General features: G+C 44.7%; 1 protein-coding gene across 1 annotated transcript; it reads left to right on the forward strand.

Moving 5' to 3' along the window:
• Positions 1-5,125: 5,125 nt before the first annotated feature.
• LOC139241223 (probable G-protein coupled receptor 139) lies at positions 5,126-6,118 on the forward strand (the record flags this gene model as incomplete). Its single annotated transcript, XM_070869884.1, has 1 exon — positions 5,126-6,118. A coding segment is annotated over one exon (993 nt), but the record flags the coding sequence as incomplete, so codon positions are not given.
• Positions 6,119-16,777: the final 10,659 nt, after the last annotated feature.

Genomic DNA, 16,777 nt, shown 5'->3' on the forward strand with positions numbered 1-16,777 from the left:
GGAACACCCAACCCCAAAGACCGTGTATTACTGGCAGTGTCTGTCACTATAGGATATGCTGAGTGTTGTTCTCGAAACGGTGTGGAACACTGTGCCGCAGTGACAATGTATTACTGGGAGTCTATGTCACTTTAGAATATACTGAGTGTGGATCACTACTGAGTGTTGAGCTCTGTACCCCAGTGACCATATATTACTTGGAGTGTGTGTCACTGTAGAATAAACTGAGTGTGGGTCACTAATGAGTGTGGAACACTGTACACCAGTGACCATGTATTACTGGGATTGTGTGTCACTGCAGGATGTACTGAGTGTGGCTCTCTATCCTGTATGGTACACTGTACCCCAGTGATCATGTATTACTGGTAGTGTGTGTCACTGTAGGATATACTGATTGAGCTCAGTAACGGTGTGGAACACCGTATCACAGTGACGATATATTACTGGAAGTGTGTGTCACTGTCGGATATACTGAGTGTAGTTCACTTACCGGTATGAAACACCGTACTGCAGTGACCATGTATTACTGGGATAGTGCGTCACTGCAATATATATTGAGAGTTGTTCAATAATGAGTGTTGACCAATGTATCCCCGTGACCATGTATTACTGGGAGTGTCTGCCACTGTAGCATATACTGTATTTGGGTCACTAACCGATGTGTAACACCGTACACCAGTGACTATATGTTGCTGGGCGTGTCTATCACTGTCGGATATACTCAGTGTGGGTCACTAACCGGTGTGAAACACCATACCCCAGTGATCATGTATTAATTGGGAGTCTGTGTCACTGTAGGTTTTACTCCGTGTTGGTCACTAAACGGTGTGGAACACTGTACCCCAGTGACCATGTATTACTGGGAATGTGTTTTACTGTTGGATATACTGAGTGTGGGTCACGAAACCGGTGTGGGCCACGATACCCCAGTGACCATGTATTACTGGGAATGTGTGTGACTGTAGGATATACTGAGTGTGAGTCACTAACCGGTGTGGAACACCGTGCACCAGTGAGCATGTATTACTGGGAGTATCTTTCACCGGAGGCTATACTGAGTGTCGGTCACAAACCAGTGTGGAACACCGTACGCCAGTGATCACCTTTGCTGGGAATGTGTGTCACTATCGGATGTACTGAGTGTAGGTCTCTAACCAGTGTGAAACAGCGTGGCCTCGTGACCATGTATTACTGGGAGTGTATGGCACTTTACGATTACCTGGGTTTGGGTCTGTAACCGGTGTGGAACACTGCAATCCGTGACCATGTATTACTGGCAGTGTCTGTCACTCTACGATATAACGAGTGTGGGTCACTAACCGGTGTGGAAAACTTTACCCCAGTGATCATGTCTTACCAGGAGTGTGTGTCACTGTAGGATATACTGAGTGTGGTTCGTGAACCGGTGAGGAACACTCTACCCGAGTGACGATGTGTTACTTGGAGAGTGTTTCACTATCGGATATAGTCAGTGAGGTTCACTGCAGGATATAATGAATGTGGGTCACTAACCGGTGTCTGTACACCGTACGCCAATTACCATGTATTACTGGCAGTCTCTTGTCATTTTAGGAATTACTAAGCGTGGGACACTAAGCAGTATGGACCACCATACCCCAGTGGCCATGTATTACTGGGAATGTGTGTCACTCTTGGATATACTGAGTGCGGAACACAAACCGGTGTTGAACACCGTACCTCAGTGAACATATATTACTGGGAATGTGTGTCACGGTGGGATATACTGAGTGTAGGTCACTAACAAGTATGGAAAACCGTACGTTAGTGACCATGTACTCCTGGGAGTGTTGTTCACTGTCGGATAGACTGAGTATGGGTCACGAACCATTGTGGAACACCATACACCAGTGACCATGTATTACAGGGATTGTGTGCCACTGTAGGATCTACTGAGTGTGAGACACCAACCGGTGTGCAACAGTGTACCCCAGTGACCATGTATTACTGGGAGTGTGTGTTACTGTCGGATATACTGAGTGTGGGTCACTAACCGGTGTGAAACACCCTAGCCCAGTGACTAAGAATTACTGAGTGTCTGTCACTGTCGGATGTACTCAGTGTGGGTCATTATATCTTCTACTTCCGCTTCTGAGCCGTACACTCGGTATCGACGATGACTCAATTCCACACTCAAAATTAGTTCCCCGAGTGCTGAAGAGTCGCCTGCATGACCTACATCTCTGTCACAGGTCGGCGCAGACGGTGGTTGAACGAACGGCAGTGTGGGTTGCCTGTGTTGCTTCGCGTTCCTTCCGCTATCTGCTTTTGGCTTGAGCTTGCAAGTGGTGCTCAGCACCATGCGGATGCTTTTGCTCCACTTCAGGCTGGCTTGGGCCAGGGATTGCCAGGTGTCGCTGGGGGACGTTGCAATTCTTCAATCAGGCTTTGAGAGTTGTCACAATGCGTGTCCTCTGTCCACCTGTCGCTCGCTTGCAATAACGAATCACCGATAGAGCGTTTGCTATTTGAATCTCATGTCAGCCATAACGACAATATGGCCGGACAAGAGAGCTGATCGACTGTGGTCAATGATTCAATGCTGGGGATGTTGGCCTGACCGAGAACACTGATGCTGGTGCGCCACTCCGGCCAATTAATTTGCAGGGATTTGTGGAGACAGCGTTGGTACTTCTCTAGTGCTTTGAGGTGCCTGCTTGGAATATTCCATGTCTCTGAAGCATATAGGAGGGCGGGTATCACTACTGCCCTGTAGACCATGAGCTTGGTGCGGGGTGTGAGGTCCTGTTCTTCAAACACTTCCTTCCTCAGGTGTCCGAAGGCTGCACTGATGCATTTAAGGCAGTGTTGGACTTTGCCATCAAACTCTGCCCTTGTTAACAGTGGGCTCCCGAGGTATGGAAAATGGTCCACATTGTACAATGTACAGCCCAGTAGATCCGAATTCGCCTGAAACTCGCAGCGGATGGCGAATTTCCCTGAACCTATCCCCGCTGATACAATCTGAGGGCTACATTTACAATTTAATTCACTCGCCATTCACATTGGACGGCCTCTCGCCCTCAGCGGCTTTGGGCTGGGAATGAAAACCCTTGCAGGTTGCTGATCCTGATCCTGACATCAGTGCACTGCCCCTGCTGAAAAGACAAGTGCTGGACATCTCGTCTGAACAATGTTCTAACCCCACACTCCACTAGTATCGGTATGGGAGCTATGCTGCTTTTTCTTGAGATACAGGGAACCTTCGTTGATCCACTTCAACTCCGGTCCCCTCCTTCCCATATTTTTCAGGTGCATGATGACTGTGGTCGCGCAATTTCCTTTTCTAACCATGAACTGGAAAATGTCCTGACTCGCAGAAAGTCATGAACACCCATCGCCTCACCGCTATGCTTTCTGACCTATATTGGCTTCCGTTAAAGAACGCTTCGATTTTGTAAATTCTCATCCTTGTTTTCAAATCTCTCCATGGCCTTGCAGCTCCCTGCCTCTCCAATACTTTTCAGCATCATAACCCTTCAATATATCTCCGCTGTATACATTCTGCCCTCTTGAGCATCCCTCCTTACACTGCTCAACCATCGGTGGCCTTATCGTCAGCTGATTGGGCCCTAAATTTTGTAAGTCCCTCCCTAAACCTCTCCGCTTCTCTAACCATCTTTCCATTTTAAAAACGGTCCAAAAATCAACCCCTTTATCAAGCTTTTGATCATATGCCTTAATTTCTTCTTTTGTATCTCGGTGTGCTATGTATCTGTGTTGACCTGTTAACATTGCTTTGAAGTAGCTTCGTACCTTCAACAACAATAAAGGCATGATATAAATAAAAGTTATTGTTATTTTTATTAATAGTATTAGTTATTATTAATATTATTAATACAAATAATTAGAATTATAATAATGTAGTCAACCTTGCTTCTAATTTACGCCCCTCTCCCACCTTCATATGCTCCGTCTGACACTAGTCTTCCCTTCCTCGACATCTCTAAGTCCATTTCCGAAGATAGCCTCTCGACAAATATCTACCATAATCCGGCCGACACCTCCAGGTACCTTGATTATATGACCTCTCACACAGCTTGCTGGAAGTACTCTATTACATTCTCAGAGTGTCGCTGCCTGCGTTGTAACTGTTCCGAAGATGCCACCTCCCACACCAGTGCTTACAACATGTCTTCCTTTTTCTGAGCTGAGGATACCCGTCCGCTGTGGTCCTGAACCTGTGGGACTGTAACCTAATGTGGAGTGTGTAGGAGGGGAGGGACGAGGCAGAGTCATGGAGACAGTGACCAGTTGAGTCAATAACTCGGGCTGAGGGGCTACAGTAGTGGGGTAGTTCCCCGGTCCCCGAGCCTCTCAGGTTGATTATCTGCCTGTAGTGACCATGCCCTGTTCAGAGAAGGTTCACCAGGCTGGTTCCTGAAATGAAGGTCTTGTCTTATAAGGAAATGTTGAGCAGGTTGGTTCTTTAATCGTTGGAGTTCAGAAGAATCAGCGGTGATCTTATTGAACTGTATAAGATTCTGAGGGGGCTTGACAGGGTGGATGCAGGGAGGGTGTTGCACCTCGAGGGCGAATCTAGAACTAGCGGACATAGTTTCAGAATATTCCCGATGTTGGGGAAGTCCAGAACCAGGGGACACAGTCTAAGGATGAGAGGTAAGCCATAAAGGACCGAGATGAGGAACAACTGCTTCACTCAGAGAGTTGTTAACCTGTGGAATTCTCTGCTGCAGAGAGTTGTTGATGCCAGTTTATTGGATATAGTTAAGAGGGAGTTAGAAATGGCACTTGCGGCTAAAGGGATAAGGGGTATGGAGAGAAAGCAGGAATGGGGTACTGAGGTGAATGATCAGCCATGATCTTATTGAATGCTGTTGAAGGCTCGAAGGGACGGGTGGCCTACTCCTGTACCTATATTCTATGATTCTATGTTTCTATTCATATTGCCCACCCGCCCACTGGGATGGCTCGGCTTCCCCCCATTGCCCGGTCTCTGCTAAACTGGGACGCAGCGGGTTGGAGGTAGGTCGGGTTGGGATGAAATAATTTACATGTTAACCCCTGACCCGATGTCCACCCGGCTGTTTTTGTGCTAAATCACAGGCCTCACTGTTTGGGCTCAGTCACCGATAATGTGTGACCAATAATTGACCGTCTCTATTCCCTTCTGTTTATTGCAGTGAATTTAGTGGCGATTGTGATCCTGTCCCGGGGAACGTGTGGGCTGTCCACCTGCACCACTCGCTACCTGGTGGCCATGGCTGCGGCGGATCTACTGGTGGTCCTCACTGAGGTCATACTGCGGCGGATTAATCGGTATTATTTTCCATGGTGTTTCCTCGATAGCACCCCTGTGTGTAGTGTTATATATCTCCTGTCAAGTGTAACCACAGACTGTTCTGTCTGGTTCACCGTCAGTTTCACCTTTGATCGATTTGTAGCCATTTGTTGCCAGAAGCTGAAAAACAAATATTGCACCGGGAGAACTGCGGCTGTGGTTCTGGCAACAAACTGCATTCTGCTATCTTCAAAAAACCTTCCTCACTACTTTACACTTGAACCTGGGATGACAATCGACAATGTTCCGTGGCTCTGTGTTACAATCCCAGCCTATTATACTGAGCCCGGATGGTTGGGATTTGACTGGTTTGATACGGTTGTAACCCCACTGCTCCCATTCGCTGTAATTTTGTTGCTCAACGCTCTGACAATCAGACACATTTTAGAGGCCAGTCGAGTCCGGAAAAGACTGAGAGGTGAGAGTAAGGGGGAGAATGGTAGTGACCCAGAGATGGAGAGCAGGAGGAAGTCTGTCATTTTACTCTTCACCTTATCTGGCAGCTTCATACTGCTGTGGCTGTTATATGTTTTAAATTTCTTATATTATAGCATTGCAGGAATAAATCCCGTCGATTACAATGATACTTTATATACCTTTGCAGAATTCGGATATATACTGCGGAATTTAAGTTGCTGCACAAACACATTTATTTACGGGGTGACTCAGTCTAAGTTCAGAGAGCAGTTGAAGAGCGCGGTGAAATATCCGGTTACCACAATTATACAATTAATTAATAACAGAACAACTGAGAACAGACCAGAGGCGGGTCCCAGTGTTTCCAGTCCAGGAATATAATATTTAGCCCCAGACTTCCATCCACTTAATTACACCAGGAATGGCTGGTGAACTGAAAATACATCCAGCGACGTGTTTAGGACACGGTACGATTTCTGATTGACATTTCCCACCTTGTCTTTCTGGACAGCACCACGAGCTTGTTGCATTCTGTCCGAGCTCTTCTGTAAAGGGTCACTACAGATATTTAGTATAGGAATTCATTGCAATTTCCAGAGTGTGAGGCTCGTCAATAGGTAGTTAGGCTGAGAGGAGCTGCAGTTCAGAGGATTACATGACATAGATTATACAGCACAGAAAAATACACTTCGGCCCTACTTGTCTGTGCTGGTGTTTATGCTCGAGACCAGACTCCTCCCATTGCAAAAACTTCGTCTCAGCCTCTCAGCATATCTTTCTATTTCATTTTCTCTCATTTGCCCGTCTTTATTCCCTTTGACAGCATCTCAGCTATGAATCTCAACCACTTCCTGTCGTAGGGAATTCCACATTCTAACCACTCACTGAGTAAATAAATTGTTCTTTGTTTCCCTATTGGTGACATTAGTGATTATCTTGCATTTATGGCTCCACAGATTTGGATGCTCCCACGAGTATAAGCTTTTCTCTCGCCAACGACCCGGTCCAAAACAATCATAATTTTCAAGACTTCTATGAGGACTCCTCACTGTTCTCTGTCTTCTACAGGAACCAAGCACAACCTGTTTAATCGTTCATGATAACTGTTATCTTTCAGTTCTTGTACTGTCCAACCAAACATTTGTGAGACCGTACCAGTGGCGCCCATCACCATCTCCATTGCCCTAGCCACCGGCTCCATCCCTCTCCCTGTCACCAGTCTAAGCCTGAACGCAGCCGTTAGCAAACTTGGTCTCTTATTTGAGTGGGAGATGGTCTTCGCCCCATATCCACTCCATCACCAGGACGGCATCTTTGTCCTCTGTTACATCGCCTGACTCCGTTCATTTGCTGCTCAAAACTTTATCCTTGCCTTTACTATCACGAGATATGCCTCCTCCAATATTCTCCTGGGCGCCATCCAATCTCCCACCATCCATGCACTTGAGCTCATCCAAAACTCTGCTGCCTGTGTCCTAACTTGCAAATTATCGCAATATCCCATCACACCTGTGCTTGCTGAACGACATTGGCTCACTGTCCGACAGCGCCACAATTTTAAAATGATCATTCTTGTTTTCACATCACAGCACGGCCTCTGCAACCTGCACCAGCACTTAGACCTCCTGATATCTCTGCGCTGCTCCAAATCTGGCAGATTGCATATCACCGACTTAAACTGCTCCACCAATGGTAGCCATGCTTTCAGCTGCCTGGGTCCCAGGCTCTGGGATTGATTTCCTAAACCTCTCCACCTCGTGAACTCTCCTCCTCCTTCAGCTGCCTGGGTGCCAAGCTCTGTGATTCCCTCCCTAAACCTGTATTCCTCTCTAACTCTCCTCCTCCTTTAAGATTCCCCTTGAGGCTAAATATTTGATCAAGATTATCTGCTAAAACCTCCTTTTGTGCCTCGGTGTCAAGATGTCCCCTATTCCCTGTTGGATTTATTAATGGCTGTTTTAAATCTATGCCCCTGAGTTTTGGTCTCTCTCGCAAGTGGAAACATATTTTCTCCCTCTACCCTATCAAAGCCTTTCATATCCTGAAAGACACAATCTGACCATCTATCAGTCTTCACATTGCGAAAAAAAAAACCACGGCGTGTTCAACATTTCCTGATAAGTACATGCTCTCAGTTCTGAGAGCAGCAAATCCTCTTTAACTCTGTTTTAAATGGGGGACACCTTATTTTAAGATCATGCCCCCTCGTTCTAGTCTCCCGCATCTGGGGAAACATCCTCTCTGCATCCATCTTTTCAAACCCCTTCATAACCATATACGTTTCGATAAGATCACCTCGCATTCTTCTGAAATCCAATGAATAGAGGGCCAAACTACTCAACCTTTCCTCATAAGTCCACTACCCCTTCCTCGTAATCAACCTAGTGAACTTCTCTGAACTGGCTCCAAAGCAAGTTTAGCCTTTCGTAAATACGGAAACCAAAACTGCACGCAGTATTCCAGGTCTGGCCTCAGCAATACGTTGCACAACTGAAGCAAGACATTCCTGCTTTTATACTCCATCCACTTTGCAATAAAGGCCAAGACACCATTGGCCTTCCTGGTAAATATCTGTACCTGCATACTTTCCTTTTGTGTTTCATGCGCAAGTTCCCCAAGTTCCCGCTGTACTGCGGCACTTTGCAAACTTTCTCCATTTTGCAGATTTTATGTGCCCTCCTCAGACATTGCTTTTCCTTCCATCTCTGTATCTCAGTGAACTTGGCTACGTTACACTCAGTCCCTTCTTCCAATTCGTTCGTATAGATTGTACATATTTGGGGTCCCAGCACTGATCCCTGTGGCACCTCACTAGTTACTGATTGCCAACCAAAAAATGAACCATTCAATCCGACTCTCTGTTTTCTGTTAGTTAGCCAATCCTCTATCCATGATAAAATATTACACCCAACCCGGTGAACTTTTATCTTGTGCAATATCCTTTTCTGTGGCTCCTTGTCAAATGTCTGCTGGGATTCGAAATACACCACATCCACTGCTTCGCCTTTACTACCCGATTCGTTACATCCTCAAAGACCTCCAGATAATTTGTCAAACATGATTTCCCCTTCATAAATCCATGCTGACTCTGCCTGACCGAATTTTGCTTTTCCAATTGGCCTGCTACTGCTTCTTTAATAATGGACTCCAACATTTTCCCAAGCACAGATGTTAGGCTAATTGGTCTATAGTTTCCTGCTTTTCGTTTGCCGCCTTTTTTAAATAGGGGCATTCAATTTGCAGTTTTCCAATCTGCTGGGATCGCGCCAGAATACAGGGAATTTTTGTAAATTCGAACCAATACATCCACAATCCCTGACACTACTTCTCTTAAGACCGTAGAATGCAAGCCATCCGTTCCAAGGGATTTACCTGCCTTTTGTCCCATTATCTTACTGAAAACTACCTCCTTAGTGATTTTGATCGTGTTAAGTTACTCCCCCGCTATAGTCCCATGACTATCGACTGTTGGAATATTGTTAGTATCCTCTACCGTAAAGACTGATACAATATAATTGTTCAGAGTTATTGCCATCTTCATGTTCCCCATTACTAGTTCCTCGCTCTCCAGTCCTCTGAGGGTACAACATTTACTTTAGCCACTTTTTTCATTTGATGTACCGATAGAAACTAGTGATCGTCTCTGCTCAATCAGATCAGCACCAGCTTCTCCAGTCAATCCATATAAATGACGTTCCCTTTCCTGGTATCATTCTGATCAATCTGCCCTTAACATCCTCTGTTCTAAGGAGAAGAACCACAGTTCTCCAGTGTCTCCACGTAACTGAAGGCCCTCATCCATGGAACCACTCTAGAATTTCACTTATGTACATGTTCCAATGTCTTGACATTTTTCCGGACGTGAGGTGCCCTGAAATGAACACCACACCCAAGCTGAAGCTTAAACAGTGTTTTATAACAGCTTAACATAACGTCCTTACTTTTGTGCTCTATTGCTCTATTAATGAAGCAAATGGCACAGAATGACATTTAACATCCTTTTCAACTTGTCCGGCAGCCTTCAAAGATTTGTGCAAATACACACCCATGTCTCTATATCCTTGCTCTCACTTTAAATTGGACAATTTAGTTCATTATGCCTCTCCTCAATCTTCTTACCAACATAACATATTGCACAATTCTCTCTGTTAAATTTAATCTGCCATGTGTCTGCCAATTTGAATCAGAGTTCGTGTTATGTTGTAAGCGAAGGGTTTGGATTTGGATTGAAACGTCATCCTGGAAGTGTAGGATCAGGTCATGGACTTATCTGTAGCTCTCAGACCCTCCAGCCTGAATAACGTTGCTGGGCATTTAGGGCCTGTTTTAGGCTCCACTGATGCAAAGTTGGTAATGAGCTTTTATTTTTTGTTTTCTCTATCAGTAAGTAACATTTAGCATCGTTCTTGCCAAAGTAAGTTTATCTAAGGGTTAAGTCAGGGCAGGAAAACTCGGACACGTGTTAAACTCCTCCTTGTCCATGTGGGAAGTCAGGGACGCTTCAGGTGTCCCTGACGACTACATGTGTGGGAAGTGTATCTGCCTCCAAATCCTGACAGACCGCATTGCAGCGCTGGAGCTGCGGGTGGATGAACTCTGCAGCATCCACGATGCTGAGAATGACGAAAAGAGCACGTTTAGCGAGTTGGTCTTACCGCAGGCAAAGTGAACACAGCCAGATAGTAAATCGGCCAGCAGCAGGAAGAGTAGTGCATAATGAAGTGCAGTGGTCCCCTGCGTTCATCCCCCTACAAAACAGATACACCGCGTTGGGTACTGTTGAGGGGGATGATTCATCAGGGGGGAGCAACAGCAGACAGGTTCATGGCACCGTGGCTGGCTCTGCTGCACAGGAGGGCAGGAAAAAAAGTGGGAGTGCAATAGTGACAGGGGATTTGATTGTAAGGGGAATCGTTAGGTGTTGCTGCGGCAGCAACCGAGACTCCAGGATGCTATGTTGCGTCCTTGGTGCAAGGGTAAAGATGTCTCGGAGCGGGTGCAGGACATTCTTAAAAGGGAGGGTGAACAGCCAGTTGTCGTGGTGCATATAGGTAACAATGGTATCGGTAAAAAAAAAGGGATTAAGTCCTACGAGACGAATTTAGGGAACGAGGAGCTAAATAAAAAAGTAGGACCTCAAAGGTAGTAATCTCAGGATTGCTACCAGTGCCACGTGCTCGTGTGATAATCAGAGTAGGAATCGCAGGAAAGCTCAGATGAATACGTGGCTTGAGGAGTGTGCAGAAGAGAGCGATTCAAATTCCTGGGACACTGGAACCGGTTCTGGGAAAGGTGGGACCAGTACAAACAGGAGGATCTGTACCTGAGCAGAGGCAGAACCAATGTCTTAGGGGGAGTGTTTGCTAGTGCTGTTGGGGAGGAGTTAAACTAATATGGTAGGTGGATGGGAACCTATGCAGGGAGACAGAGGGAAATAAAATGGAGGCAAAAGCAAAAGATAGAAAGGAGAATAGTAAAATAGGAGGGCAGAGAAACCCAAGGACAAAAACAAGAAGGGCCATATTGCAGAAATATTCTAAAGGGGCAAAATGTGTTAAAAACAATCCTGACGTTGTGTGCCTCAATGAATGTATTATTCGGAATAAAGTCGACGAATTAACTGCGCAGAAAGCAGATAACGGTTTTGAAGTAATTGAACATAATAAGAACATAAGAACATAAGAATATAAGAACATAAGAATCAGGAGCAGGAGGAGGCTATCTTGCCCTCGCGCCTGCTCCGCCATTCAAAAAGATCATGGCTGATCTGGCCGTGGACTCAGCCACACTTACCGGCCTGCTCCCCATAATCTATAATTATCTTATTGTTCAAAAATATATCTATCTGTGATTTGAATACATTCAATGAGCTATCCTCAACTGCTTCCTTGGGCAGAAAATTCCACAGATTCACAACACTCTGGGAGAAGAAATTCCTTCTCAATTCGGTTTTAAATTGGCTCCCCCGTATTTTGAGGCTGTGCCCCCTAGTTCTACTCTCCCCGACCAGTGGAAACAACCTCTCTGCCTCTATGTTGTCTATCCATTTCATTATTTTAAATGATTCTATAAGATCAAACCTCATCCTTCTGAACTCCAACGAGTAAAGACCCAGTCTACTCAATTTATCATCATAAGATTAAACCCCTCATCTCCGGAATCAGCCTAGCGAATCGTCTCTGTACTCCCTCCAAGGCTAGTATTACCTTCCTTAAGTAAGGTGACCAAAACTGCATACAGCACTCCAGGTGCAGCCTCACCAATACCCTGTACAGTTGCAGCAGGACCTCCCTGCTTTTGTACTCCATCCCTCTCGCAATGAAGGCCAACATTCCATTCGCTTCCTGTTTACCTGCTGCATCTGCAAACTAACCTTTTGGGATTCATGCACAAGGACCCCCAGGCCCCTCTGCGCCGCAGCATGTTCTAATTCCTCCTCATTCAATTAATATTCCCTTTAACTGTTTTTTTCCCAAGATAGATGACCTCACATTTTCCGCCATTGTACTCCATCTACCAAACCTTAGCCCATTCTCTTAAACTATCTAAATCTCTTTGAAGCCTTTCTGTGTCCGCTCCACAACCCGCTTTCCCACTGATCTTTGTGTCATCTGCAAATTTTGTTACAGTACACTCTGTCCCCTCTTCCAGGTGATCTATGCATATTGTGAACAGTTGTGGTCCCAGCACCGATCCCTGTGGCACACCACTAACCAGCGATTTCCAACCCGAAAAGGACCCATTTATCCCGACTCTCTGTTTTCTGTTAGCCAGCCAATTCTCGATCCACGCTAATACTATTCCGTTGACTCGCATACCTTTATCGTCTGCAGTAACCTTGTATGGCACCTTATCGAATGCCTTTTTGAAATCTAAATACAACACATCAATCGGTACACCTCTATCCAGCATATTCGTTATATCTTCAAAGAATTCCAGTAAATTAGTTAAACATGATTTCGCCTTCATGAATCCATGTTGCGTCTGCTTGATTGCACTATTCCTATCTCGATGTCCCGCTATTTCTTCCTTAATGATAGCTTCAAGCATTTCCCCCACTACCGATGTTAAACTAACCGGCCGACAGTAACCTGCCTTTTGTCTGACCCGTTTTTTAAACAGAGGCGTTGCATTAGCTGCTTTCCAATCCACTGGTAACTCCGAAGAATACATAGAATTATGGTAGATTATAATGAATGCATCTGCTATAACTTCCGCCATCTCTTTTATTACCCTGGAATGCATTTCATCAGGACCAGGGGACTTGTCTACCTTGAGTCCCATTAGCCTGTCCACCACTACACCCCTCGTGATAGTGATTGTCTCAAGGTCCTCTCTTCCCACCTTCCCGTAACCAGCAATTTTTGGCATGGTTTTTGTGTCTTCCACTGTGAAGACCGAAGCAAAATAATTGTTTAAGGTCTCTGCCATTTCCACATTTCCCATTACTAAATCCCCCTTCTCATCTTCTAAAGGAAAAACATTTACTTTAGTCACTCTCTTCCGTTTTATATATCGGTAAAAGCTTTTAATATCTGTTGTTATGTTTTGCGCACATTTGCTTTCGTAATCTATCTTTCCTTTCTTTATTGCTTTCTTAGTCATTCTTTGCTAATGTTTAAAATGTTCCCAATCTTCTAGTTTCCCACTAACCTTGGCCACCTGATACGCATTATTTTTTAATTTGATACCCTCCTTTATTTCCTTGGTTATCCACGGCTGGTTATCCCTTCTCTTACCGCCCTTCTTTTTCACTGGAATATATTTTTGTTGAGCACTATGAAAGAGCTCCTTAGAAGAATCCTCCACTGTTCCTCAATTGTGCCACCGTTTAGTCTGTGTTCCCTGTCTACTTTCGCTAACTCACCCCACTTAGTCCCCTTTGTTTAAGCATAGTATGCTCGTTTGCGTCACTACTTCCTCACCCTCAATCTGTATTACAAATTCAACCATAGTGTGTTCACTCATTCCGAGAGGATCTTTTACTAGGACATCGTTTATTATTCCTGTTTCATTACACAGGACCAGATCTAAGATAGCTTTCTCCCTTGTAGGTTCTGTAACATACTATACTAAGAAACAATCTCGTATGCATTATATGGATTCCTCCTCCTGGCTACCCCGTGCGATTTGATTTGACCAATCGATATGTCGGTTAAAATCCCGCATGATTACTGCCATTCCTTTTTCACATGCCTTTATTATTTCCTTGATTATTCTCTGCCCCACCGTGAAGTTATTATTTGGGGGCTTATAAACTACGCCCACCAGTGACTTTTTCCCATTACTATCTCGAATCTTCACCCACAATGATTCAACATTTTGTTCATTAGAGCTAATATCATCTCTCACAACTGCCCTGATATCATCCTTTATTAACAGTGCTACCCCACCTCCTTTCCCTTCTTATCTACTTTCTCGGGCAGATAATTCCAATTATTCACAACCTTTGAGTGAAGACATTTCTCCTCATCACAGAATTAAATGGCCGTCCCCTTAATCTGTGAGAGTGACCTCCTGTTTTAGATTCTCCAGACAGGAGGAACATTTATTCAGCATTAACCCTGTAAACCCACGTTTATATGTTATATATTTTTATATGTTTCAATGAGAACCAATATCATCTATCACAACTGCCTTGATATCATCCTTTATTAACAGAGCTACCCCACATCCTTTCCCTTCTTGTCTATCCTTCCGAATTGTCTGATACCCCTGTATGTTTAATTCACAGTCTTGGCCACCTTGCAACCACGTTTCTGTAATGGCCACCAAATCATACTCATTTGTAATAATTTGAGCCGTCAACTCATTTACTTTATTTCGAATGCTGCCTGCGTTTAGGTAAAGTGTTTTAATACCAGCTTTTAAAGCATGATTTTTAGTTTTGACCCCTCCTGCAGCCCCTTATATTCATACATATTGTCCCTTCCTATCACCTCGTGGTTTACACTTACCCCAGTGCTACTCTGCTCTGGAGTATGTGTAGATCACACTTGGCATCACGGAGACATGGCTCCAGGGTGACCATGGCTGGGAACTCAACATCCAAAGGTATTCAACATTTAGGAAGGATAGGCAGAGAGGAAAATGAGGCGGGGTGGCGTTGCTGGTTAAAGCGGAAATTAATGCAATAGTGAGGAGGGGCATTAGCCTGGATGATGTGGAATCGGTATGGGTGGAGCTGTGGAATTCCTAAGGGCAGTAAACGTTAGTGGGAGTTGTGTACAGACCACCAAACAGTCGTAGTGAGGTTGGGGACAGCATCAAACAAGAAATAAGGGATGTCCGCAATAAAGGTACAGAAGTTATCATGAGCGACATTAATCTACAGATTGATTGGGCTAACCAAACGGGTAGAATTGCGGTGGTGGAAGATTTCCAAGAGTGTAATAGGGCTGGTTTTCGAGAGCAATATGTCGAGGAAGCAACGAGAGTGCTGGCGATCCGAGACGAGTTGATCTGTAATGAGAAGGGACGAATTAGCAACTTGTAATGTGAGGCCCCTTGGGGAAGAGTGACCAAAATAAGGTAGAATTATTTATTAAAATGGAGAGTGACACAGTTAATTCGTAAACTAGGGTCCTGAACTTTTGCAAAGGGAACTTTGACGGTTTGAGGCGTGAATTGGCTATAATAGACTGGCAAAGGATACTTAAAGGGTTGACGGTGGATAAGCAATCGATAAACATTGAAAGATCAGATGGATGAACTTCAGCAATTGTGCATCGCTGTTTGAAGTAAAAATAAAACTGGGAAGGTGGCTGAACCGTGGCTCACAAGCCAAATTAAGGATAGTGTTAAAGCCAAGGAGGAGGATTATAAATTGGCTAGAAAAAGCAACAAACCTGAGGACTGGGAGAAATTTCGATTTCAACAGAGGAGGACTAAGGCTTTAATTAAGAGGGGAAAAATGTAGTATGAGAGGAATTTTGCAAGGAACATAAAAACTGACTGTAAAAGCTTCTATAAATATGTGAAGAGAAAAAGATTATTGACGACAAACGTAGGTCCCTTGCAGTCGGAGTCTGGTGAATTTATAATGGGAAACAAAGAAATGGCAGACCAATTGAACACATTCTTCGGTTCTGTCTTCACGAAGGAAGACACGAATGTACTAGGGGATAGTTGATCTAGTGAGAAGGAGGAACTGAAGGAGATCCTTATTAGGCGGGAAATTGTGTTCGGAAATTGATGGGATTGAATGCCAATAAATGCCCGGGGCCTGATAGTCTGCATCCCAGAGTAATTAACGAAGTGGCACAAGAAATAGTGGATGCATAGGTGATCATTTTCCAACAGTCTATCTACTCTGGATCAGTTTCTGTGGACTGGAGGGTAGAAAATATAAAACCACTTTTTAAAAAAGGAGGGAGAGAGAAAACGGGTAATTAGCCTGACATCAGTAGTGGGAAAATGTTGGAATCAATTATTAAGGATGAAATTGCAGCGCTTTTGGAAAGCAGTGACAGGATCGGTCCAAGTCAGCATGGATTTATGAAAGGTAAATCAAGTTTGACGAATCGACTGGAATTTTTTGAGCATGTAACTAGCAGAGTGGACAAGAGAGAACCAGTGGATGTGGTGCATTTGGACTTTCAGAAGTGTTTGACAAGATCCCTCACAAGAGAATGGTGTGCAAAATCAAAATGCATGGTATTGGGGGTAATGTACTGATGCGGATAGAGAACTGCTTGGTAGACAGGAAGCAGAGAGTCGGGTTTAACGGGTCCTTTTCAGAATGGCAGGCAATGACGAGTGGAATGTCGCAGGACTCAGTGCTGGGAGCACAGCTCTTTACAACATACATGAACGGTTTAGATGAAGGAATTGAGTGTAATATCTGCAAGTTTGTGGATGACACTAAAGTGGGTGGCGGTGTGAGCTGTGAGGAGGAAGCTAATAGGCTGCAGGTTGAATTGGACAGGTTAGGTGAGTGGGAAAATGCATGGCAGATGCAGCATAATGTGGATAAATGTGTGCTTATCAAAGGCAGAATATTATCTGAATGGTGGCAGATTACGAAAAGGGGAGGTGCAA

The sequence above is a fragment of the Pristiophorus japonicus genome (assembly GCF_044704955.1).
Source record: "Pristiophorus japonicus isolate sPriJap1 chromosome 24 unlocalized genomic scaffold, sPriJap1.hap1 SUPER_24_unloc_2, whole genome shotgun sequence".
NCBI classification, from domain to species: domain Eukaryota; kingdom Metazoa; phylum Chordata; class Chondrichthyes; family Pristiophoridae; genus Pristiophorus; species Pristiophorus japonicus.